This window comes from Sphaerodactylus townsendi, linkage group LG01 (genome assembly GCF_021028975.2).
Source record: "Sphaerodactylus townsendi isolate TG3544 linkage group LG01, MPM_Stown_v2.3, whole genome shotgun sequence".
Lineage (NCBI taxonomy): Eukaryota > Metazoa > Chordata > Lepidosauria > Squamata > Sphaerodactylidae > Sphaerodactylus > Sphaerodactylus townsendi.
Genome location: NC_059425.1, coordinates 175528282 through 175554106, shown reverse-complemented (window position 1 = coordinate 175554106; position 25825 = coordinate 175528282). Strand labels below are relative to the sequence as shown.

Sequence of the window (25825 nt, the reverse complement as noted above, 5' to 3'; positions counted from 1 at the left end):
TGTACTTTGGTCACATTATAAGAAGGCAAGAGTCACTAGAAAGGACAATAATGCAAGGAAAAGTTGAAAGCAGCAGGAAAAGAGGAAGACCCAACCTATGGATTCACCCTATAAAGGAAGCCATGGCCCGCAGTTTGCAAGTTAAATTTAATGAATAATAATAATAAATCCTGAGCAAGGCTGCTAAGGATAAGAAGTTTTGAAGGACACTGATTCATAGAGTCACCTAGGTCGGAAACGACTTGATGGCAATTAACTCACATACACTTTCTAGTGGGATGCCTGGGATTGTAATTGGGGCCGTGGCATGCATATACTGTGTGGTGGAGTATGGAAGTATGCTGGAACAAAATATTGTTGCCCATTAAGCTAAAGCAAGACATGCCAAAGCAGGACTACAGCTGAACATCCAGAAGACAAAAATAATAACTACTGGGGAATTGCTCAGCTTTTCAGTAGACAACAAAGAAACCAAAATTGTCCAGCACTTGGCTCCATCCACAACCAAAAGCGAGAGCTCAACCAAGAAACTGACAATGGGAAAGGCTGGTTTACAATACAGCCACTCCTGCCTATCACCACTCTTGCCCCGCACATGGTGGAGGCCGTCTACTTGGAACCGGTCGCGAAGGTTGCGTTGCGGTGCTATGAGAAGGAACTCTTGGGCTTTCTCTCTCTCTCTCTGCTTTTGGCGGCTTTGCCTTTGATGACTTCCTGGCCGCCCAAGATGGTGGCTGCAGCTTCTTTGCCAAGCCTGGCGCGCGGGAATGCGCTTGTCTCCCGCGGCTGCAACCTGCAGAGGAAAGTGGCCGCCGCTTGGCCGCTGCTATTTTGGGGGGCGGCCGCTGCTTGGGTGCTGCTCGACCCGGCCTCGGCTGTGCAGGAGCCGGACGAGGTGGCTGAGGAGAGCCGGGTGAGGACGCTGAGCGGGTCCAACTGGAGCCTCCTGCTGCAGGGCCAGTGGATGGTGGAATTGTGAGTGAGGGCAGGGCGAGGGGAGTCCCGGGGGTGGGGAGCGGTGAATGGCGTGGAAAGGTGGGGAGCAGCCGGAAGCTGCATGCATGCAAACTGGCGCGTTGCAAATGCAGGACGCTTGCAAAAAGGTGTCCGGGTTGGTTTCTTGCAGCAAAATGTTTCAGTGGCAGTTTCCAACACTTTTGGCTGAGAAAGAGGGGGAGCAGCCAGAAGTTGCGTGCACGCAAGCGGGCAGGCGAGTTGCAAATGCAGGACGCTTGCAGGAGAAAGGTGTCCAGGTTTGGTTTATTCCCGCAAATATGTCTAAGGGGCATTTTCCGCACTTAACGGTCTATTAATGCACCACTTTGTGTGTTGGCAAAACTGTGTGACAGCGTTAGCCTTGGAGTAGTATAAAGCAAAAGTTATTAAAGGCTAACACGTTCAGTCTTGAGTCTTCAGCTTGGATGGACTAGGGGACATCCGCTTCTTTAGATGCCGTGAAGGTCGATGCATCTGCAATTGAAGGGCGCCTGATGGTGGTTCAGGACTAGCAACACTTGACGTTTGCTTTAAGAGGTATCGCCTAATGTGAAGATTGCTTGCTTTGGTAAGCAGTATGTCGGACTGTGGCCTCCTCTGGAAGACCCGGGAATGAATCCCTACCGAAGCTTGCTTGGGTGACTTTAGTCCAGTGTAGGATTGTTTTAACTCATGGACATGCTGGGCAATTGCCCTGGGGGCCTATGAACACAGGGGCCCCATGCTAATCTATGTATTTTGTGCCTTGCAGTCAATAAATAAATTAATACTACCCTAAACTGTAAATGTTTGTTGTTGGTTGTTGAAAATCGCCATCATTTCAGCATAGCCATATATTACTAAAGATGAGTGAACAATGATTCAATGGTAATTCTTTATAATAATAGAAATTGGATCATTGCTTGGCATTTCCACCTCTGGCGAGAGATTTTAGTATGGATTTAGTATCTGCATGGTCACCCTCTGCAACCCTAACATGTATGCACTTGCCTCTCACGTGCTGCCTACACCTTGCTTTGCCTGGGGGCCAAATTAAGAGTCGCCTATTGCCAAATGGCTTCCTGAGTCCGAGGCTGGAATCTGTCTTGCCCTCATCTACCCTGCAGGCAGTGGTGGGATTCAGCCGGTTCGCACCACTTCGACAAAACCGGTTGTTAAAATGGTGCTTGTAAACAACCAGTTGTTAAATTATTTTAATCCCACCATTGGAACCAGTTGTTAAATTATTTTAATCCCACCACTGCCCACAGGGTTGTGGTGAGGATAATGTGGAAGGAGGTGAAAAGAAGAGATGAAACCTCAAACTCCTTGCAGGAAGAGCAGGACAAAAACGTATGAAGTGAATGAAGATTCCTGTCATTAGTACGGCTTGTTTGTTCAGACATGACACTGATTTTTCAGGGCACACCATTGTTGACCTGAAAGCCACTGTCCTTTAACAAAAGCACCACCACGCATCTCTGATTCTGGGGAAAAACTCCTACTTTTGGTTGTAACATTTGCATAAGCTTGTAGCTTTCTGGTTCAAATCTGGTTTGAAAGCATTGGTCCCCACTGAACAGCAGCAGTTTGTGCGAACAATTCAAGAATGGGGTTGTGGGTACCATATACCCAAGAGGCTTCAGTTTTTCTAATATCTCCAGCTCATGTCTGAGGAGGATGAAGAAGAAGAAGAGGAGGAGTTTGGATTTATATCCCCCCTTTCTCTCCTGTAGGAGACTCAAAGGGGCTGACAATCTCCTTGCCCTTCCCCCCTCACAACAAACACCCTGTGAGGTAGGTGGGGCTGCGAGAGCTCCGGAAAGCTGTGACTAGCCCAAGGTCACCCAGCTGGCGTGTGTGGGAGTGCACAGGCTAATCTGGATTCCCTAGATAAGCCTCCACAGCTCAGGCGGCAGAGCTGGGAATCAAACCTGGTTCCTCCAGATCAGAGTGCACCTGCTCTTAGCCATTGCTCTTAGCCACTACGCCACTGATGCTAGTCTATGAGTACAAAACTCAGGCAATGTATTTAGAATTTGTTTCCCTGACTTGGGGATTGTTCACCAATATCAACTTCAGTTAAATCTACAGAGAGGGAGAGTATTGCAAGTGAATGTTTATAATTTGGAATCCTGATTTTATAGCGACATTTTGCTATGAACGATGTTGGTTAAGATTATTCATAGCTACTGCCTTGAAAGGCTGTCTGACGCAGGGGCAGGTATTAAATAGTAAATCCTTGAGTAAACTTGTAGTTTGCTTTGAACAAAAAAGAAAAGAGTGTTAACAAGCATGCTCAAAGCTGCAAGGTGTGGCTTTTTAAAATTTGTGTTTAACCATGTCATAAAATAATGGGCTAATCTTTAATGAAAATTGTGTGTGTGTCTGTATACAGTTGACATTGGCCTTGATCCAGTATTAGAAGCACAAAAGACTTGTGTGTGTGTGTGTGTGTGTGTGTGTGTGTGTGTGTGTGTGTGACAAATGGGTGGTAGTCTTATCACATGGGTGGGCTAGATTTATCAGTTGGGTGTGAAATCTGAAGGCAGACTCTGCAAGCAGGGAACACATATTAATTCATAAAGTTGCCATGAGTCGGAAGTTGTAACACACACACAGAACACATGATTTAAACTGAAGGGGAAGTTATAAAATGGTGGATGTTGGTACAGGGATGGGAGGACCCATGTACCAAAGTCTAATTCACACTGTAAAACTAAAGACAGTATATTTTGTTTCAGTTCTTGTTAAATCTTAAATTGCTATGTGACCAGTGGCAAATATTTTTACACAATAATCTGTAAGGAGTATAGTAGATTATTTTGATTTCTAACATTAAACTTGAACTGACTTTTTCACAGCATAGCCCCTTAAGAAAAGAGAAGTTTTAACCAAAGTGGAATGCAAGTGGGGTTTGAATTGGTTTAGTGTTGCATAACCATGTAATTGTGATGGGAGATTCACAGGTTCCAATTTCAGCAGTTTAGTTATTCTCTCTTCAAATTTGTGATGTTTCTTTACTCGGAGAACAATTAAGCTGCTCTTAAAAGGCAGATTAAATAAATTAAAAGGCATAAAATAATTCTACAATCTTGGGGTCCTTTAGACAGAATGTGGATGTGGGCCTTGCAGAATAAGCAGATTTCCAGATTGCAATCACTCTGCCCTTCCAAAGTTTACTTAGGCCGTTTCTGCACGTCATGCGCCTTCACGCCGGCAGAAGTTCGTGTTCGAGCAGCTACCGCGACGGGAAAAGCGTGCGAGCAGGCAACGGGAGGCCGGCAGAAGGCAGGAGGCTGCTCCGCGGACGAACGCCTCTGCGCCCTCCCGCCCCACTTACTGTGTCTTCCTCATGCATGCCTCGCGGCGTCGCAGCCCCACCCACGCTGCCCTCTGACCCCTGGAGGTTGGAGGACAGTGTGGGCGAGGGCTGCGTAATTGCGCCCCGCAGGTAAGACACACAGGAGGAGAAAGCGTCTTCCCGGAACGTCCCGGTTCGCACCGCGCCGCAGGGAAGACGATCCCTCCCCAACAACAACCCTTTAAAGGATTGTTGTTTAGGGCGGCTTGACGCCGCCCTGGGGGGAGGGAAGAGGCGTCAGGTCGCTGCTGCTGCGTTGCAGCAGCGGCGCCTGTGCGAACGGCGGCCTGGGGGCGCCTTTTTTGGCGCCCCCAGGCCGTCGTAAACGGGCCGTGCAGATACGGCCTTAGTGAAGGAACTAGAAGTATAATTTATCCCCTAGTTGCTAAAGTTGGAGAGATTTTTGTGGAAGGAGAGATCCCTGCAGATATGGTGAGCTCAGGCCACTGTAGAACTTCAAAAGTAGCAAGAACCAACACTTTCAATTAGACCAGGATTGAAGCCAAACTTAATGAGTTGGGCATTTTCTTGGAGGACCTGCTAATGTTAACAGAGCAGGAGGTCTATGGGGCTATTAAGAAGAGACTTTTTGATAGAGAGTTTCAACAGATGCTAGAGGAAGCTAATAAAACCTGTTCCCCGATCTCTCTGGGAATACCTGTGGATAGATTAATTGTAGCCCGGTCCTTATCGGGATGTTGTGATGAGCACATATTCAATCAGTGTACCACCAGGTGCATTGGCTCCAGGTGAAGTACCAAATCAGGTTGAAGGCTTTGGTATTTTGGGACCTCTGTATCTGTGGCACTGCCTCTCCCAATATGTTCCCCAAAGGGCCCTTCATTCAGCACATGACAACTTACTGGAGGCCCCTAGCCTAAAAGTTGTCCTGCTGTCCTCAACCAGAGCTTTTTTGGCCCTGACCCCAGCCTGGTAGAACACTCTGTCAAGTAAGACCTAGACCTTGCAGGACCTCTTTACAATTTTGCAGGGCCTACAGACAGAGCTGTTCCACCAGGCCTATGGTTGAGTTCTGCAGGGGCATCCAACTGGTTGGCCTCCCTTCACCACACTCTTTTTATTTTAATTGTACTTTGTTTATGGCTTATTATCTTTTATCTCTTATATTTATTATTTCTACTCTGGCTGATCGGCTAGTAACTAAAATGCTGGGATATCGTATGGTATGCAAATTATAGTTTTAGTACTGTGACTCAACTGCTGTAAGCCATCCTGAGCCCACTTGCAGGGAAGTCTGGCCTGTAAGTATAATAAATAAAATAAAAATAAATTGTGAAAGGAAGATGGCAGCAAAGTTAAGGATGCTGTTAAATCTGAAGCACTCATAGCAGAACTGAATAATGTGGTGGTCAATGTCCTGTTTTCTCTTTCAAGTTTGATAAAAGCATAAGGCAAAACAACAGATTATCTGTCTTATATATAAAGATGTGACACTTAACAACCTTTCCTGGAATTAATTTGGCCACCCCTGCGGGCTGGGAGAGAAGCCAGGTACAGATTGTCCTGGTCCCAAGGGAATGAAATATTTCTTTGTTGTACCTAAAGAATGGGAAATTTGCAGACCTTCTTCTATGCTAAAATTCTGACAGAGGAAAGAGAAGAGAGGCCAGTTTATGGCAGAAGTAATTGGAAATTAATCAGAATAGTTGAAAACGATGCAGCGAATTGCAAGCCCTTGATGGGTTGTTGATATGCCAGATAGAGAAGCATATGTCATGTTCTTTACGTTGTTTCTTTCTTAGCTACGCCCCTTGGTGTCCTGCCTGTCAACAGATGGAATCAGCATGGGAGGCATTTGCAAGAGCTAGCAAAGACCTTGACATCTCTGTGGGCAAGGTGGATGTCACTCAAGAACCAGGTATGGCAAAAGCCGTTCTTCGTAAGTAATGAGGAAATGGGAATTGCTCTGAACTTACAGGAGGATTTTGCAAGGTGTGTTGCTTTCATATGTACACCTTGAGAAAAAGAAAAGTCAGCATGGCACAACAAATTGTAGAGGCTGCTTCTGCAGCATTCAGGTGGGCCTAACTGGTATAATTTTTAAGCATATGTAGTGGCTGTAATCGTGCCTTGCAACTGGAGTCTGAGTTAACTGCATTATCAGTTGCATGAGCCAAGAGATGGCATGGATGGATACAGCAAGAACAAGAGATTTGTTCTAAATGAAGATGTGGAAACCTTATACATCTTTTGGCCTTGAATGGTCTCATTGTTAACTTCCTGCTGAGAGCATGCTGCTTTTGGCTGTCGCAAGAAGTTATCTCAGGTCATTTTGGAGGACAGCCAGTTGAGGCCAGATAAATGGATCGTGATAAGGAATTTCTAGTTTGGAACATGGGTTACCATCTAGCTGGAAAGAATACAAAATGCAAATGCGTTTGAAAGAAAAATAAAATAATTTGATTTAGTAACACTATACTGAAGGTGTTTGTTGAAAATCTGGCATAGTTTGTGGGGTAGTAGTTTGAGTTTCATAGCTCACATGGATTTATATTGGCAGATAACTCTGGGATTGGTTTCTCTTGTGCTCTGTTTATGTTCTTTCCTGGATATTGTTGTCATTTAAATATTTAACCACAGTTTGCCACTGAGAAACAATGACAGGTTCCTGTTGGATGAATGACCCAACAGCAGAGAGACAGAAAGAAAAAGAAGAGTTGGATTTATATCCCACCTTTCTCTTCTGTAAGGAGACTGAAAGGGGCTTACAAACTCCTTTCCCTTCCCCCCTCACAACAAACACTCTGTGTGGTTGGTGAGGCTGGGAGAGCTCCAAAGAACTGTGACAAGCCCAAGGTCACCCAGCTAACATGTGTTGGAGTGCACAAGCTAATCTAGTTCACTAGATAAGCCTCCACAGCTCAAGTGACAGAGCGGGAATCAAACCCGGTTCTCCAGATTAGAGTGCACTTGCTCTTAACCACTACACCGTGCTGGCTCTCTGAGCTATGCGTGCAGTATTTGGGGATGGCATGTACACAAGTGTACTTTACTGCTTGGTACATTCTGAGGGTAGCAAACCTGTTCTTTCTGGGTAGAACTGCAAAACAGCCTATCGAAGTGCTGTTGTGCATCATGAGTAACTTGCTGTTCTCAGTCTTGGCAGGTTTGCTTCTGTTCCTGTGAATGACCATATTTTGGTAAATATCCCTGCCGCTGCTGCCAGGGATAGCATAAGAAAAATATCGATTGTAATGAATGTGTACCTCTGACTGCGAAATATGTTCCATCCCTCTTGCTCACGTATCTGCTCACTGTGTGGTACTGCGTGCATCAGTACATTGCAAAAGGCTGTTCTTTATCAGCAGGCCCAAGTAAAAATCAGCACAGTTGAATCCTCCCATTTTAGATTCCGTGTATCCTGAGAAGTAAAGGGCAACAGGTATATTTGGTATATATAATCCTGTCAAGCAAAGTGACAGGCGGAAATGTGGATTGTGCGGCATGTCAAATTAGAATAGTTTATTACTTAAAAGACCAGCCGTTTTACTTCAGAAGTTCATAAAACATAAGCAGAACTTTACTTAAACTGAGAGAGAAAACATACACAGTATATACACTAACAAAGTATCACCAGTAATAGTTACATGCACAGATCATGGTTAATTACAGTTTGGTTGTGTTAAAAATATCTTATAGTCTAGCCAGAGCACTTTTATATATCATTTGGTTTACAGAGTGTATACAGAGCATCTTTCTTTTAGTTAGTCAATCAGGCAGTCTCAGAGTGTGTGTGTGGTGAGAGAACAGAACACTACCAACGGATTCTAACTGTCACCTTTAGAATGTTTGTGCAGCTTCCCAGAATTCTCTGCTGCTTCTGCTGCTGCTGCATGCAAAGCAAGGCTGGAAATTCCAACAAGAAGAAGGCCCATGGCTCCGTGGTAGAGCATCTGCTTGGCATGTGGGAAGTGCCAGGTTCAATCCCCAGCACCTCCAGTTAAAAAGCATAATGTTGCAGATGATGTAAAGACCTCTTCCCAAGACACTGGAGAGTTGCTGACAGTCTTGCGTAGACAGTGCTGACCTTACTGAACCAAGAGTCTGATTCAGAAGAACACAACTTTATGTGTTCAAATCTTGAGCTGGGGCAATTGCCGGATAGGTAGAAGTACTATACCTGTTATTAGTTAACAGCTGTTGTTCTCATTTGACCAGTGTACATGGTGGTTTGCAATATGTTGGGTTGGATCCAGAGTAAAACTGCTGCTTGCGCCAGAACTCTTGCACTAGTGGAAATGCTGGAAAGACTGCAGTAGCTGCTTGCACCGAGTCAAACTTGTTGTGTTCCGTTTTGCATTTCTGCTTGTGCAATATCATGTGTAACCAGTTTCTGGTCCAGGCTAGCCCAATCTTGTCAGGTCTTGGAAGCTAAGCCGGATTGACCGTGATTTAATATTTGGATGGGAGACCTCCGAGGTGGTGCATGGTCACTATGTTGAAGCAGGCTTTGACAAACCACCTGTGTAGAGGGAGGCATTGCCAAACTACCTCTGCATGTCATTTGCTTTGAAAATCCTACGGAGTTGCCATAGCTTAGCTGCAACTTGATGACACTTTCCATCAAAGAGTTGGAAATGAGCTCCTGCCTTGCAGGATGTGAGATTACTTAGCCCTGACTTGAATAGTCCCAAGCTAGCCTGACCTTGTCAGGTTTGGATGGGCAATCTCCAAAACTATCAGGGCTGTGATGCAGGGACAGGCAATAGCAAAACACCTCTGAATATCTCTTGCCTTGACCCTACAGTGTTGCCATAAGTCAGCTGTGATTTAATGGCACCCCCACACATATTATATAGCATAGGTGTCAAACTCGCGGCCCTCCAGATGTTATGAATTACAGTTCCCATCATCCCCTGCCATCATCATGCTGGCAGGGGTTTGATGTGCGATATGATCCTAACATCTGGAGAACGCACGGGCCTATGTCAAGTATGAACATGCTAGGTGTTTTCTAAGATATTGTGCAAGCAAAGCTTCACCAAATCCACTGGATCCAAACCACTGTCAAGCTCTAACAGTCTTGAGAATGCATTCTCAATATGACACAAACAGTGCGTTCCTAAACAGAGTTGAACCCTTCTAGTCTATCCTTTTTCATTGAACTTAGAAGGGTATAACTCTCCTTAGGATTGTACTGATTACAGCTTTTGTGTAAAGCTTGTCTACACAAGAGTGTAGACTTCAGTACGGCTAACAACCATGTAGTACCTGAAGATAATTACTTCTTGAAAACTTAATTGAAACTCTCTTCTTTCCTAGGTGTAAGTGGCCGTTTCTTTGTCACTACACTTCCCACTATCTTCCAGTAAGTGTCTCATTTTATATACTTGAAAGCATTGATGGTTTGCTGTCTGAAATCTCTTGTTCTTTTTGGAGATTCTTCTCTGTGTTATGGTTAGGTAGCTTAGCATGTTAAACTGTTTTTCAGCTTTTGATCAAAGTCTTTCAAGTTCAGTAAAAGTCTTGGTTTTTTTTTAATCCAATGGAAGAGATAATTACAGGCACCAGAATCTTTGCATAGGTGAGGAGCTACTAAGTTGAGATAGTTTCCTTGTTTGAAGGAGTAGCAGTCTGCTATAGAAAGGGACCAGTGTGGTAACAGGATCCCCATGGACTTACCTGAGTAGGTTCCTCATATACTGCAAGGACAGGCAGTATTGCAGTTCTGCCTGGTCCAGGGAAACTTAGTAGTATCCTGTATAATCCTGACTTTCAAAATGCATCATGAGATGGAAGAAAATGTTTTTGTGTAAAATAATGTTTATTTTTACCGACAAAAATTACAAGAAAGGGGGGAGATTAAAAAGAAGGAAAAAGAAGTAGACACAATCAAACACAACGGTAATAATAATAAAATCTGAAAGCAATTAAGATAATTAAGTATTAAATGAATCTGCATTTACAATCTTGTAAGCTTCTGAGTCATGTTGACAAAGTTGAATTAACAATAACTAGTATACTGAGTAGGAACAACCTTAGACATTAATTATTTAAGCAATCTAATTGATTTGTACTACATTCTCATTGATTATGTTTGGAAAAGAAATTACTAGACAGATACATATAATTTTGTGTACATAAATTATTATAATAATTCGAGAGGCCTTTACTCTATCAGATTATTACAATATATATTAAATAAAATTATATATAAGCTTAACTTGAAATTATTTGTGTGTGTGTATATATATACAAACACATAATATACACACAATTTTATATCTTTGTCTGTCTGCTTGTCTGTCTGCTTGTCTGTCTGTCTGTCTGTCTGTCTGTCAAGCATGCAATATTCTTAAATACCTAAACTGTAACATAAATAACCATGTATATGCCTAAGTAGATAAGTGGAAGAAAATGTTCATCAGTATAGATCTGAGCTGCTGGAGTAACAGCAAGGAGGCTGTTGCCTCATACATGTGCAGGCGGCACAGGAAGTAGAATAACAGGAAGGCTCGCTGTGTCCTGCTCTGTTGCATGGGCCCACCTCTTGGTGTCTCTAATCCTCTTCAAGTATATTGGAAGAGCACAGAAAGTAAGAGGTGGGGAAGCATTGAGTGGTCTGAACAATAGAGGGCTTGCTTCTCTGCCCCTCTGCAAACCTTCTACAATTACATTTAGAAAACACCGGCAAATGGGGCACTGTTTCCTGTACTTCTTTGTTTTCAGTGCAAAGGATGGAGTTTTTCGCAGGTACCGTGGATCGAGAGCACTGGAGGACCTGGAAAGCTATATCCTGGAGAAAAAGTGGGAAGCTGTTGAACCTGTGGCAGGATGGAAGTCCCCATCGTCTATAATGCAAGTACATGACAACGTCTTACCCTGAGATTTAACTATAAGTTGCACCCAAGCATGCTCCACTCATGAGAAATAAGCAGCTCTCTGCTAACACAACTTCTAGGGGATCTTGCTTGTGCCTTAGTTGCACGATGTTGTGAATTTGTCCACTACTACACATTTCCACCCCTGGGTCACTAGTAGCGTGTGTGACACTGAAGAACTTCTGCTTAATTTTTTTGTCTTTTTATTCTATAGGACAGCTTCTCCTAGAGGGGGGATTTTAACATATGGCTGCTGTTTTTGGTGGAAGCTGTAGGCTTAAAGGAATATGCAAGCTTTCTGTCAATTTAAGTCCAAAAGAGGACAACAATGCATGGAGTAATAATTGACCAGTTCTTTAGTACTGCAGTGAGCTACGTATACATTGTGCTTCCGCACTGACTATCTGTGTCCCACGATGTTTCATACTATGTGATGTCCCTCTTGCCCGGGGCTGAGGAGTCCCCACTTCGGGACCCCGGATGCCAACCCACCTTCCCCTGCCCGGATGTTGGAATTACCGGCCTCACTCCCGTTGTCGAGGAGGAGTGGACTGCGTAGGGACAGCGGCTTTAACCACGACTTGTGCAGGCTGCCCTAACTTTAGCCAGCCCAGGGACCCGCTTAAGGAGCCAGGAGCGGGGAGAGTAAGCCTATCCTCCCCACACTGCCTGCCCACAGGGAACTGCCTGACTTCTGCGGCTTTCTAGTCCCTGCCCTCCTCTCGATCCAGTTTCACCAACTCTCCTCCCTTTCCAGCGTCTCTCCTCCCAGAAGCCGTCACCCTTTTCACCATCCGTCCTCCCCCCTCTCCTCCTTGCTTGTTCCATCCACGTTTTCTCCTTCTCCTTCCCTCCCTGCGCGCGCACACACCTCAACCTTCCTTCCTCCGTCGCGCCTGCCCTCCCCCTGTGGTGCGGGTTCCTCCGCTTTTTTATCCCCTCTGTACGCCATTACCGCTTTCGCGGCGAAAACCCCGCCTCAGATCGACCGCACTCAGCTCCGACCCGAGGCTCAGCTTTGGCGGAGCTCCAGCTGTGCGGCATCCTCCTGGCGTGCCGCTTCCCATATCGCCTCCAGCACTCAGCCCTACTGGGCTCTCCAGCTGGTAGCAGGCTTAAAGTACTGGCGAGCCTCTCCGAAGCGATGCCGCTTCCGCTTACGCCAGCGATCTTTGCACATTTGGCCCGGCCCAGCCCATCAGGTGAGCCAACGGCAGGGAGTTCAGCTCCGCGCCCCTAAATCTCACGTCAGCGCCCGGCTGACGAGAGCGATATCCGCATTGGCAGAAGCGCGACGGAAGTCCCTGGGAGGCCGCAGCCGCAGTGGAGTCCGGGCACTGCAGAGTCCGGGAAGAGGATTGAGGGGCTACCCCCGCTCCCGGACACTATGTATCTGTTCGACCCCATGTACTGATTGTTGATCACTTTTCTGTGAAAGATTTTGGCCCTGCCACCCCCGCCCCGTTGTTCCGAATGGAAGTAGGACTACCTTCCATCAGGACTAGAATCCATGTAAGAATACTTCTGTACTATAAAACCCTGGCAACTCTAAAGCCCAACCAACTAGTAAATCTGAGTTACAGACACATGATGAGAACAAATAGGTGGAAGGACCAAATTTCTCCCATACTAGCTCTCTATGAAATTCCTGACCTGGAAGAGCCTATTCCATATATGGGACGTCAGCAAAATTCGTGACGCTGGCTCTATAGCAAAGATGCTCTAAGACAAGACAACCAACTTGCTGCCATCCAGAAATACTCCCCATGGTTCTCTTGGGTTAAAAATAACAAATGTTACTCACAATATCTTACAGAAATCTCCAAAGGAAGCAAACCTAAGAAAATCATTCACTTCCACTGAGATATCAGGCGTTTAAATCAGAACATTTACTGAGAGGAGATTTGCCTTTCACAAAATACCAAAGAAGAGCCTTCACGAGTAATGCAGATGCAAAAAGCTTAAATCAGTCAATGAGGACTATATAATAATGCACTACACACACTTCATTGTCCATTTATTCCATGCTATCCGTAACAAATATATCAATGATATCCTGTCAGGCCCTGACAAGCCAGCGAGGAAGGAGAAAGTTTGCTTTTCTGATGGTAACTGATGGTGTATGCTGAGGTTACATCCAGTAAGTAGCGATATTTATGTTTCTAGCAGCAAAAATCAGAGAAAGTTCAACTGATGTTCAAACCACAGAAGCTAAGCTGTAATGAAGGTGGTTGGAGATTCCTTGAATTACAGTCCTGTTGTGGCTAGATTTATGATATTTCGCTTGATGTTGTATGGCTGCATTGCTTCTGTAGTCTAAAGCGTGAAAAACTCTCATAACATGTTTTATACTTTTGTAATCTGAGGGGAGTAGGGCTTCGGCTGAAGTACCTTTTTATGTGTATATGGCCTAAGGCTAATAAACACTGATTGATTTGATTTGGACTAATTGAGAGTAGGAATAAGTTGGGCTGTGAAAGTCAGTATACTGTTATATTGAAAAGGAGGTAAGTAACTTTCGTCAGCAATTAAGAATTGTCAACCAATCGTCAAGATTCCAAGGCGGCAGCCATGTTAGTTTGTAGCGGCAAAATAAAACCAGAAGCCCGCTGACATCTTAGACTAACAAAAGCCTAGACTAGAATGAATAATTTTAGTCTTCTGTGGACTCCTGTTTTGATATGACTGACAATCAGGAGCTGTTGAAATATTGAAACCTGACTCTAGTATCCTGGTTGAAATGTCTAAGAAACTTTTCACCTCTTTGTATACTGCACAGCTGAGTTGTAATGCTGAAAGGTGATGGAGTAAGATATGTAACAAGCATCATTGACATGTTGGTCCAGTAATTTATTGTCACCAGGAATGCACAAAATAACGTCTTTGTGTGTGTCTATTTGAGGGGTAGGGGAACCCCTGCGGCTCTCCAGATGTTCAGGAACCTGACAATTTCCCATCAGCCTCTGTCAGCATGGCCAATTGGCCCATGCTAGGTGTTAAGAAAACTGATAGAAGGGCTCAATTCTATTTATCTGGAAAAACACAGGTTCCACCCCTGGTCTAGCCATTATTCAATGGGTGTCAACTAAGTGTTTTTTCTCCTTATTAGGATGCAAGGCATGTCAGGAATCTTCTATTTATCTAGATGGATCAGGGTGAGTAAAAGTGCTGAAAAGACTGTGAACAGAAGTTTTATGTATACATTACTGTGCTGGAAAAGGGACTTGTATGTTTCCTTGGGCCGATTATGCATGGAACGCTTACCTCTGGACTATTCAGTGCATAGTGGGCTTGTAGTGGGGTCTCCTCGTGTTCCTTTGTTTACACATGAAGAGGCACTCACTCCTTTAAACAGCACTTAAGATACTACTGTTCCGAAAATAATTCCCTCCCTCCCCATTAAAGAGCAAAGCAATTCCCTGGACCCCATGCTGTTAAAGAAGAGACACTGTGCTACAGCTGATATTTGCTCCCCCCCTCTTCCTGCTGCTGTGCTGCAGGAGGACAGAGAGGCATGTCATTCCCAAGCACTCGCTGTTCTTATTATGTCAATATCTTGATATATCAACATGAGAAGGTGAAGGTCTGTGTGTTTTTGCCAAGCCTGTGTGAGTGAGCTTCTTTTCGGTGACTTTTCTGTGACCTGGCAACATGGAAGGGTAGAGCAAGGGAAAAGGCTTGCAGTGTGAGAGAGTGAAAAGGGTGAAGCTAGGTAGGCTGGCTGTGGGTAGAGGGAAGATGTCCAAGGCAAAGTCACTGGCAAATCTGCCCACTCTGACAGCTAAGCAGAATTAAAATAGTGCAGCCAGTGGTCTCACTTGCTGTGGAGAGAATGGAAAGTGGAAGTGGGGATTGAGGAAGCATTTCTGCGCAAGAAATGTTGCTGCAACAGACATTTGCCCCCACCATGCAGCACGCACCTTGTGCATAATTGGCCTTTCTGTGACTTTCCCTTCAAACACTTGTGCCTTTCACTTCAACACAATGCTGGTTGTGCAGATTTCTTGCTCTACAGAATTGTCAGTTCTGCGAAGAAATAAATTTGCACAGATAGCGTTGTGTTGACTTGAAAAGCACGGATTTTCTTTCATGTCTTATTTTTGTTCAGCTACAAACTCAATCAATCAATCAATCACACCTTTATTGGCAAAAAGTCATGATAAAAAACAAAATCCTCCATATATATAAAAGACAAAGTTGAATTTGTGCGAGAAGAGAATGTTTGTGCACTCTGTTGTGGATATATCACTTACGCAATGTTAACTAATATAATATTACACATAAGCGCCCAGTTAGCAATAATAAAACAAGAATAAAGTTAACACTTCGGAAATATAGTGCTTGTCAAAGGTATAGAGGCTACGGTACATGTTGTATCCAGCATTATAGTCTCTGAGGGAAGCGATATAGGCGACATTAGGGTTAATAGATTTTTTCCCTCTACACCATCAGTAAAGAGGGTGAATTAATCCTAAAAGCGCGCATCTGCATTTATTTGACATTCCCTTAAGAGAACATGGGTAAGAGAGTCAATAGAGCCACAGCGACAGTATCTTTGTTGTTTTGGCATTTGAAGATACCTTCCGTCGGTTGAGGAAGCTGAAGGGAAAAGGCTTTCTATTAAATCAGACTATAGCATAAAAGCCAGCGGCGCTGATCCAGAGTAAAAAAAATTAGATCACGAGGTAATTAGCTATAACTCCATACTTAGGAATGATGCCCAAGGCACGAGGAGAACACACTGGAGTTTTTGTTGAACAAAAAGTCTGGCGTTCATGGTCTTTCAGTCTGTCTTTAATCTGACAGAAAATAAAATTCTCATTGCTGTTTTGGAGGACAGTTACAGCTACAAACTCAATGCATGTTGTATTTAATATGGATTCCTCATCTGCCTCAGCTTCTTAGGAGCTTAGCATTTTTATCCCTACGATAACTCTGTAATGTAGAGGGAGACATAAAGCCATCCTTAGCAATATTGCACCCTTCTAAGTCCATTGAAGTGAATGGATTCAGGAAGATGTGACTCTGTTTAGTATATGGCGTCAAACGGACCATTGAGCTTCCAAATTAAAATTTCATGCTTGACCCCTGGCATGGAAGTTTTCCATTTTCAAAGGCGCTTTTCCTCACTGAATTTTGCGTGCTGAACCACACAGGCTGTTATCCTTGCAAAGGCATCTAGATCACTATCAACCCCTTGCTTGTCCATTTTATATGCAGCTTAACGTGTGGAAGCCCACTTCTGGTTTCATCTTGTATTCTGGAAGATAGGATAGAACCACTACTGCTATGGCACGGCAAAGCACAGCTATAAGAAATGGCAGTGCTTATCCTTTTTTCTGTTCACATGCAGTCAGTATTGCAATGACTGGTAAACAGCCTCATCATTTATAAGCACAGATGACAACAAATGAGAAACTTCCTTTTAGTTCTAGGAACTGTTTGTCCTTCTGTAAAACTGTCTTTGTTTTTACTCTATACAACATGAACTAGAATTTCATGTTCTTTTTTTTTTGAAGACCACCTACATGATTTGCACACACGTTTATTTACTTTTCGAACAGTGAATTGTGAGAGTGGAAGTGCCAGCCCCCTCAGTGATGCAGGAGTTAAATTGCTGTTTATTTGTTTGCTGTAACCAGATCAGTTAAATTACCTTGTAGAAAACAGGGCGTCTGAGTTTAGGGTCCTTTTTAGAATCTCACTTACAGTACAGTATACTGGCTCAGTTTGCTTTCATTGAATTACTCTGCTAAATGCGAATTATGATTATGAATATTAATATCTTACCCCAGCGATACTTAATTAGGAATGAGACTTCTAATAATCTGCCCTGGATTTTTAAAGTTTAATAAGATAAGGTGTAAGAGATTTGTACTACCTTTTTGAACCATAGTAAGGACCATGATTGAAGTCTATAAAATTATGCATGGGGTAGAAAATGTTGACAGAGAGAAATTTTTCTCTTTTTCTCACAATACTAGAACCAGGGGGCATTCATTGAAAATGCTGGGGGGAAGAATTAGGACTAATAAAAGGAAACACTTCTTCACGCAGCAGCGTAGTGATTTGAGGGTGTTTGGATATACTGCCACCACTGGAAGGTGGGTGATGATGGCCACCTAACCTGGATAGCTTTACAAAAGGGGCTTGGACAGATTTATGGAGGAGAAGATAAATCTATGGCTACCAATGCCTGAATCCTCCTTGATCTGAGATTTACCTGTGCATGCCGTAGCTTAGACCAGAACGATTGCTCAAGGAGCAGCAGCAGCAGAAAACCATGTGCTTTCCACATCCTGCTGCGATGAACTCTCAAGAAGAGAGGCACCTGGCATTTGGACACTGAGGAGAGTAGCAGAGTCGCGAGACTAAGATGGACTCTGTAGTCACAGTCCAGCAGGCTAGTTCTTATGTTCTTATGTCACATGCAGCTGCTTTGGACCACTTATAGTAGGAATTTGTATGCATTTTCGTTTGATCGCACTGATGTCCAAACCATCTGCTGTGTTGTTTGAATGAATTGAATAAATTCAATTTATTTTGTTTGTCTGGTTTACAGCAAATCCACAACTACTTAACAGGCACTCTTGGACTCCATGAATGGGGCTCCTACGCAGTCTTCATACTGGCCACTTTATTGATCGGTCTTCTTCTAGGCTTGGTAAGAATGCATCTTTTTTTTACAACCTTTTAAAAAATTTACATCCTTTTTCCTTTAAGTTTTTTCAACTTGTGAAAATAATTTTTTTCCCAAGTTGTCATGTAAACCTTCAGCATTAATCTTGGCTCAAAGTCATTGTGCCCCTTTAGTGCGTGGGAACAGAACAGAAGCTCTCCAACAGTGTGTTTATAACTAGTGATGAGCCATTAGCCTGCAAATACTTGGCTTTTGTACATAAGAATGTTGTAGAACACAGTGTGGAATTCTTTGAATCTTGCCTGGCCATGATCTCTTTGTGTAGATGCCCTTAATGTTGCATCAGTATATATTAGCCAAAAAAGGTACAGGGAGAATGCCTGAAAACATGAACATCTGAACACCGAACATCAGTGTGTGTATGAGGTAGAGGGAACCTTCTGGAAGAGGCACTTCATATGTCTTACTAGCACACTTTCAGCCTGTGGTTTTAGAGATTACAAAAACCGCTGTAGTCAGGACCGTAGTTAAAACTTCATCCTAGGCCCCTACCACACACGCAAAATAATGCGTTTTCAAACCACTTTCACAACTGTTTGCAAGTGGATTTTGCCATTCCGCACAGCTTCAAAGAGTACTGAAAGCAGTTTGAAAGTGCATTATTCTCCATGTGTGAATGAGGCCCTAGAAAGGAATTAAGCGCGGAGTCGCGATGGCGTAGTGGATTTAAGATGCGCTTTGCATCCCGCCACTCTCACACGGTCAGGAGTCAATTTAGAGCCTGGCAGGTCAGATATCACCGGCAGCTGGCTCATGGTCAACTCAGCCATCCATCCATTTCTTGGTTGGTAAATGAGTACCTAGCTCATAGCTAGGAGGTAAAGAATAGCCAGGGAAAGCAATGACAAACTACCCCACAAAAGAGGCTTGTCTATGAAATCACTGCTTGCAGTGGTACCCCAGGGTCAGACACGACTGAAGGGGAAACTTTACCTAGAAAATTTCACATGTTCTATTGTCAGGGTGATTCATGACTTTAGGCTTGCTTAAATTAGACTAGCCCATAAAAAGCTGTTTGGGCCATTCCTGCATCGTTTGTGAGCTCCGTTTCTGGATTACTGTAAGAGTTTCACCTTGTTTCCCATAAAATCCTGGATAACCAGGACTGCAGGGGTCTACTTAACTGGATTCCCATGCAGTCCAAAGCAGCGTTGCACTTGTGTTGAAGTGGCCTCAAAAAGGTGAAACTCAGTTTAGAATTGCACTGTTGGTTTTCCTTTTCCTGCTCTGACAGGTGATTATGAGCTTCACTTTTCACAGGTCTTACCATGGGCTTCCATTTCCTTGTTTTCGGCAGTGGTTCTTGTTTAGATTTAATAATTAAGCTCCTTCTTGGTGTGTTACAATTAATCCTACCCAGGAATTAGCCCGTTGGTTTTCCAGAAGTTCCATCCTGCAGAGTTGATCCGTTCAATGTCTCGAGTAGGACTCCTTGTTTCTGGAGGGTATGTCGTGGGAAAACATGGATAATCCATTTGTCTGGTGAAGTGCCAGAATAACAGCTAACTTTCCATTACTGTGGAAATCCAGTTCAATATCTGTCTTAACTGGTTTTATACCTTGACAGTGTAGAAGTGCCAGCATGGTGTGGTGGTTAAGAGTGGTGGCTCTTATCTGGTTTGTTTCCCCACTCCTCTTCATGAAGCCTGCTGGGTGACCTTGGGCCAGTCACAGTTCTCTCAGAACTCTCTCTGCCCCACCTACCTCACAAAGTGTATGTTGTGTGGAAGGGTCTTCTTACAGGAGACAAAAGTGGGGTATAAACTCAGCTCTTCTTCTTTAATAGAGGTGTAAAAAACCTGTCTATGCTGCAGTCATTTGCATTATCAACTTGTGGATCACTAGGGACTGATGATGGATAGCTCATTACAGAATGTACTTTCCCCTTTTTTTAGTGTTCCTGTATGCTTTTCATACTTTTTTGGGTTTCCTGGCTTCAACTTGGAAAAAACTTACCTTGCTTACCTTCTGTCAGTTTTTTTTTTTTTGGGTGGGGGGGTACATGCTCTTTTCTGCTCCTGAATTCTACAAAAGTGTATGCATCAATAAATTTTATTCAAAGATTTTCTTGGGCAGCTGCAGATTGGCATATTGGCTCCCTGAATTAATCGGTGCTTTAATTAATGATGGTAACTTTAATTAATGATGGTAACAGAGCCCCTCGGGGATGGGGCGGTCTAGAAGCCCAAAGTATAAATAAATAAATAAATAAATAAATAACTCAGGTAGCACTAATAATACTTCGCAATAGAAAGTAACCACTACAACTAAGCCCCTGAATGTTCCTATTTCACAGATCCTTTGAAGTTCATTGTAGTGTGTTGGTTGGATGTAAGCAAATTAGTATTGCACAGTACTCTATACAGGTAGTATTGCACAGTACAGTGGAACCTCGGTTTTCATTGGTAATCCGTCCGAAAAGAATCGATGAAAAAACGAGGCAAACTTTTCCATAGGAATCAATGTAAATCCAATTAATCCGTTCTAGGCACTCCAAAAAACATTACCAAAACCTCATTTTTTGGTGATTGAACATAGTTTTTAATGCTGAAAACAGTAACAAACAATAACACTAGGACCAGTTTCAGAGCCAGTGGACTAATGTCGCACCAGAAAGCTGTCCAAAGAGGTCTGTTTCTGACACCTCTTTAAGATTTGTCTGAAATGGGGCAAGACATTGTCATTAAACAAGTTGCAGACACAGCCTGCAACAGCTTTGTCCGGATGATTTTTCTCCACAAACCCCGGCACCTTACTGCAAATCGATGAAAACTGAGGCAAACCGATGAAAACCGAAGGCAATGAAAACCGAGGTTCCACTGTACTCTATGCAGTGAATACTGTGGAAATTAAAAAAGCTGTTTGAAATGTTAAACTTGAAAGTTGTGTCTTTTTGTGATGCTGGTAATGTTGTTATCCACAAATGCTGATAAGCTGAGGAGATTGTAAGAGCTCGTTATTAGGATAACTACATTAAAGCTGGCCATTAATTTGGGATAGAGAAGATTGAGCCCTTAGCAACTGATTGGGTTGTTACCCCAAGAGAAAAGCTACCACTAAAACTGGACATTAATTTGGGATAGAGAATACATGCGTCTCTAGCCCAACCAATGGCTTGTTATCCCAGGAAACAAACCGAGTGCTGAACTTAAGTTGAATTAAACATGAGGATAATTTTTTAAGTGTTTGTGTTTTTGAGACGGCAGCACTGAATTGACAGGGTTGTGAGGAACCCAAATGAAAATTTCATGTAGCAGAAGGAGAGCAAGCACAGTGCAATTGGCATTCATTATGTGGGATTCTTCTGAGCAGCTGAATTAAGTGACAGGTCATTGAACGTACTCTTCATTTAGTAGTATGCTCCAAGATGCAGTGCTGTCTGGGAAGCTGATATGAGAGTATTAGAATCGCAACAGCCTAAAAAGTAGCATTCAAGATGGGATCCTTGTGGATAAAAGCCTTTGTCCTACTTTTTCTCACATTCAGATACTGGTTTTGCTCGGAGACTGCATTTTTCCATCCAAGGCTAAAGCAGAGGAATCAGGTCAGTATATTGTCAAAAATGTGCAACTTGGTGGCAGTGCAGATGTCACTGCAGATACAAGGAAGTATCCTAACAGCGCATGTATTCACCTGAACTGCTTTGAGGAGATGCAGGTACAGCTCCTGATTTTTGACAGCTCACAAAGTACCAATGTCCCTGGCTGTTCTCTTACACACACACCTACACATATTTCCCCAAGCGTTGGGTAAGTTAAATGGGCAGGCTGCCACGGTTTTCCAGCCCTTATTCTTCTTGTCCCCTTTAGCTCTGGGAGTCTGATGTAAGAAAATACTTCTACCCTTTAAGTTATGTCTCAGAATCCACACCCAATCCTATAGAACCCTCATCCTCACCCTGTAGTGACCTTGAGAGTTTTCTAGCTACTGTACATGCATCCCCTTTACCTAAAAAAAAGCTCTGCATCCCTTGATTGATTTGGTCAAAGGAGAAAGTGTGCATGCTGTTGTTTTGAGTATCTGACCAGCTCATTTCTAAGAATTCAGTTGAGCTGCACATTTGCTTCTTTCCTGCAAGCACATCCTCTCTTAGAACCAGTAATTGTTATCCAACCATCCAAGGGATTATTGGGATGGACCTTTCCCCCTTCTTGCTGCATCCTAATACAGCTCCATGAAGATTGTTATGGGGAGAGGGTTCAGTGAACCCTTGGGACCAACCTAGAGGGCAGATTGGGAGACTGTGGCATAGGGAGGTCAGCTGAAAGACTGTTCCATCAGAAGAATTATGTGGTTGGATGCAAACCAGCTTAAGCTGTTAAAAAGAAAGAAACAACAAGTTGTCGATTCCACCCACTCTAAATTTGATGTGCCAGACCATTCTGTTGAGTTATCTCCCTTCTCCCTCCTTAACACTAGAATGGGTGGACCAAGGCAACAACCAAGTAGAAGAGATAGGGGAAGCTCCAGAAGATGTGGAAGGAGAGCACATCGCAGAAAAAGTCTTGACTGATGAAGACAACGAGGAAAATGGAGAAGATGAGTCCCAGGACAACTCCTCCGATGACTCAGCAGTTGAAGGCTCTGCAACGGAAGAGGATTCTGAGCACCAAGCATCAGACCAAAGCTCCTTAAGGCAGCGTAAAACCCAGGAGGTGGTTGATGAACTATAGTGCAATTGTTGGGTACTTGTATTGTTTTGGACCAAAGAAGTATCAGGAGACTCTCCTTGACTGCAGCTGAAGCCAAACGTTTGACCAGCAAACTGTAAAAGTTAAACTCCATGCTTTGCACTGATAGGCTACTGTTGTTGTTTGATAGGCTACTATTATTGTATTGTCTACCTGTATTTAGTGAAGGTTCATTCTGCAGGAGAAATGTTTAAATGTTGACGTAATAGCCATGACAATCAAATGTGCAACTTTGCTTTATACCAGTTGTGGGATTTGGGGGAGTTTGTGGAAAGGGTTTTTTGAACCTCTGGGGCAATTCACCAGCAAGAAATATGCATTGGATCCTTTCCCTGTGCTACCACACCACTATGCACAGTTAGCAGCCTTCTTCCAGTTTGAGTGGCTTCTCCACTCAAAGAAAAGCCACTTAAGTATTGCAGGAAAGATTGCTAGGCGAAGGGAAGATTTCTTGGCTCCACACCACTGTCTATTGATGCAAATTCTTTCTCAGTATTATCTGATCGTGGCTTGAGAGCCAGCGTAGTGTAAGAGCAGGTGGATTCTAATTTGGAGAACCAGGTTTGATTCCGCACTCCTCCACCTGAGTGGCGGAGGCTTATCTGGTGAACCAGATGTTTCCATACTCCTACATTCTTCTGGGTGACCTTGGGCTAGTCACAGTTCTTTGGAACTTTCTCAGCCCCACTTACCTCACAAGGTGTCTGTTGTGGGGAGAGGAAGAGAAAGGAGCTTGTAAGCCACCTTGAGTCTCCTTATAGGAGAGAAAGGTGGGGTATAAATCCAAACTCTTCTTCTTCTTAAAAGTACATTCTTTGCTGGAATAAGCTTAACAGAGAACTGGAAGAATGAGAGTAAAAATCTGTCACAGTCCTTGGCAGACCTCACGCATTGCCATTTATTAGGGTGCCAGTCTGTGTGTTCGTGCACTGCATCATGATTGAAGCTTGCCTTAGTCACTTGTGAGTCTATCCCTTGTGCTACTTAAATAGTATAAGATGCAAAGTTTCACTAGGGTGTGCTGACTCAAATGAGAGACAGCTTTTAAAATTACACGTGTTTCTTGTTGTGTTATGGTGTGGCTGTCTTCCAGGACTGGGAACATAAATTGCCCAAATGCAGTGAATGTCTAAATTTCTCACTGCACGTGGGAAATCTCCTGGTTATTCGGATGGCTTTGGTCACGTCAGCCTAGTGGTGCACCTTTTTCTTTTTGTTTCTTCTTTTAGAAAATTTATATTCTGTTGCTCTGCCCGCCCAAGGGCCAGCAAGGTGTCTAGGACCACCAGGTAAAACATGCCACTCATACTTACATATTCCTTGGTTTTAAGAAATTGCTCATACTTGAAGTGATTCCTTCATTACTTAACCCTAACGACCAATATACTCATTTGATCTCAGCAGGATTCAAGAAAGCTGTTCTAACTGCCTGAAGTACAGCAGTTCATCATAGAATATTCACTAATTAATTCATGCACCCAGTGTGATCAGTATAATATAGCTACGTTGGTATATCTTAAGCATGGTGGTAGTTCTTGACCCCTTAAATAATTTCTGTTTGCCATGTGTTGGTGTGAAATAAAGCTTCCTGTGCATGAAACGTTAGCACAGAAAATGATCTACAGAGAAAAATAAAGACATAGAAATAAATAAATAAATAAATTTAAATATTTCCATCTGTTTGGTGATGGCACTGTTAGGTCGCAAGGAAGGCTGTGAATTCAGAGTTGCAGACCCATGGCAGATCTTTGCCCAGACGGTATTAATCTCTTGTAGTGAGAGTTGGTTCCAATGTACAAGTGATTGGCTTAAAAAGCCCATTACCATGTTATTAAACAGCCTAATTGTAGTGTTTTGTATACGACCATAAAGCTACTGTGGCTTTTACCAGTGGCTGACATGAAATTCCTTATCAGATTCCTTTGCAATTAATTATGACGTTATAGTTGAGATTTTGTCGCAACAGTATATGCACCTGACTTGGTGTGAAAAAGATTGAAACAAGCTAAACTGGTTTGTATCTTGACAGTATTGCTTTGACTGTTAATATAAATCAAGTCTTCCTTGTAGGGTGAGTACCTGCAATCAAATGCAGAGGGTAACTTCTTAATGCACATTCCTGCTGCAAAATTGTAGAAACTTGGGTTGGTGTTACTTGAAAATGTTAACCAAACTCCGCAGTTAAAACACCACAATTGAGAGGTCTAAATGTTGAGTGTCTTGAATGCTTCAGATGAAATGCGTTTCACTTGTATGTTATGTCCACTTGTTTTGATGTTTGGAGTGTATCCGGGAAACATCATAGACAGTTTATCCTGATTTGTTTTGGCAATTACTGAAGCAAAATGTCTCAATGTGATTGCAACCAAGCTTATTTTTCAGTTACAGGGTAGAAGATTCAATGAAATGTTAGCAACTGTCTGCTGCCTCTTGTTTTCACATGTCCAGTGTCTTAATTGACCATGGATGACTGACAGTTCACTGCTGAACACAGGATTCATATCTAAGTAGTACTGTTCTCACATGAAGGCATTGATAATTAGTGAAAGTGTTTGGAGCTATGAGCTCATCTAAAAGCACTAGACAAACCTCAAAAAATTGCCTGAATCATGTACTGTCTTCATTGATAATATCCATGTATGCAATTCTGTGTGTGGATACTTGGAAAGAAGCCCTGTGGAATTCAGTGGGATTTAATTCTAAGTAAACCATTCTGTCATTGTGCTGACATATTCTAAAAGTTGATCTGTGCACTGAATAGTTGTTACTGATGTTCTCAAACACATCTTTGGAACATTCATTCTTGACTTGCACCATCATATAACTTTCAGTAAGTCATGGTTTCAGGTGTGTTTAGTTTCTTGCAAGCACTAGATGGCAGGCATGCTACCAATATATAGAGGCTTTTGCATTACTCAAGTTAGTTTAATGACAAAAGATAACAGTTCGGTACTCTGAAGGATACTGAGGGTTGAGTTGGCATTTTAACAGTTTCCAAAAATGATATGTGCTCTTGAAATTGTCATGTTATATCTAACTGTTGAGCACACAGCCGTTTCCAAAGTTGCTTTGTGGGTTTAACTTGCACAAATGTGCAACTCTGGAAGGTGCCAAATTTTCTTGAGGCTGGGCCAAGTTAATTTAGAAACAGATAGCTTTCAAAAAGTTGGCTTTGAGTGAAGACTTGTCAGCTCTAATGCAATGGTCGCTCTGTAATATATTATCCTGGAGAAAAAAATTGTTCTATTTTATG

The 25825-nt window shown here is 43.1% G+C and overlaps 1 protein-coding gene across 1 annotated transcript; it reads left to right on the top strand.

Annotated features, from left to right (window-relative positions):
- Window positions 1–667: 667 nt before the first annotated feature.
- Window positions 668–23209, top strand: TMX4 (thioredoxin related transmembrane protein 4). The gene is made up of 8 exons (XM_048500312.1): window positions 668–975; window positions 6103–6218; window positions 9623–9668; window positions 11030–11158; window positions 14291–14336; window positions 17744–17845; window positions 21368–21425; window positions 22301–23209. The coding sequence occupies exons 1-8, from the start codon at window positions 707–709 to the stop codon at window positions 22552–22554; spliced, it is 1020 nt and encodes a 339-aa protein (XP_048356269.1). The 5' UTR covers window positions 668–706; the 3' UTR covers window positions 22555–23209.
- Window positions 23210–25825: the final 2616 nt, after the last annotated feature.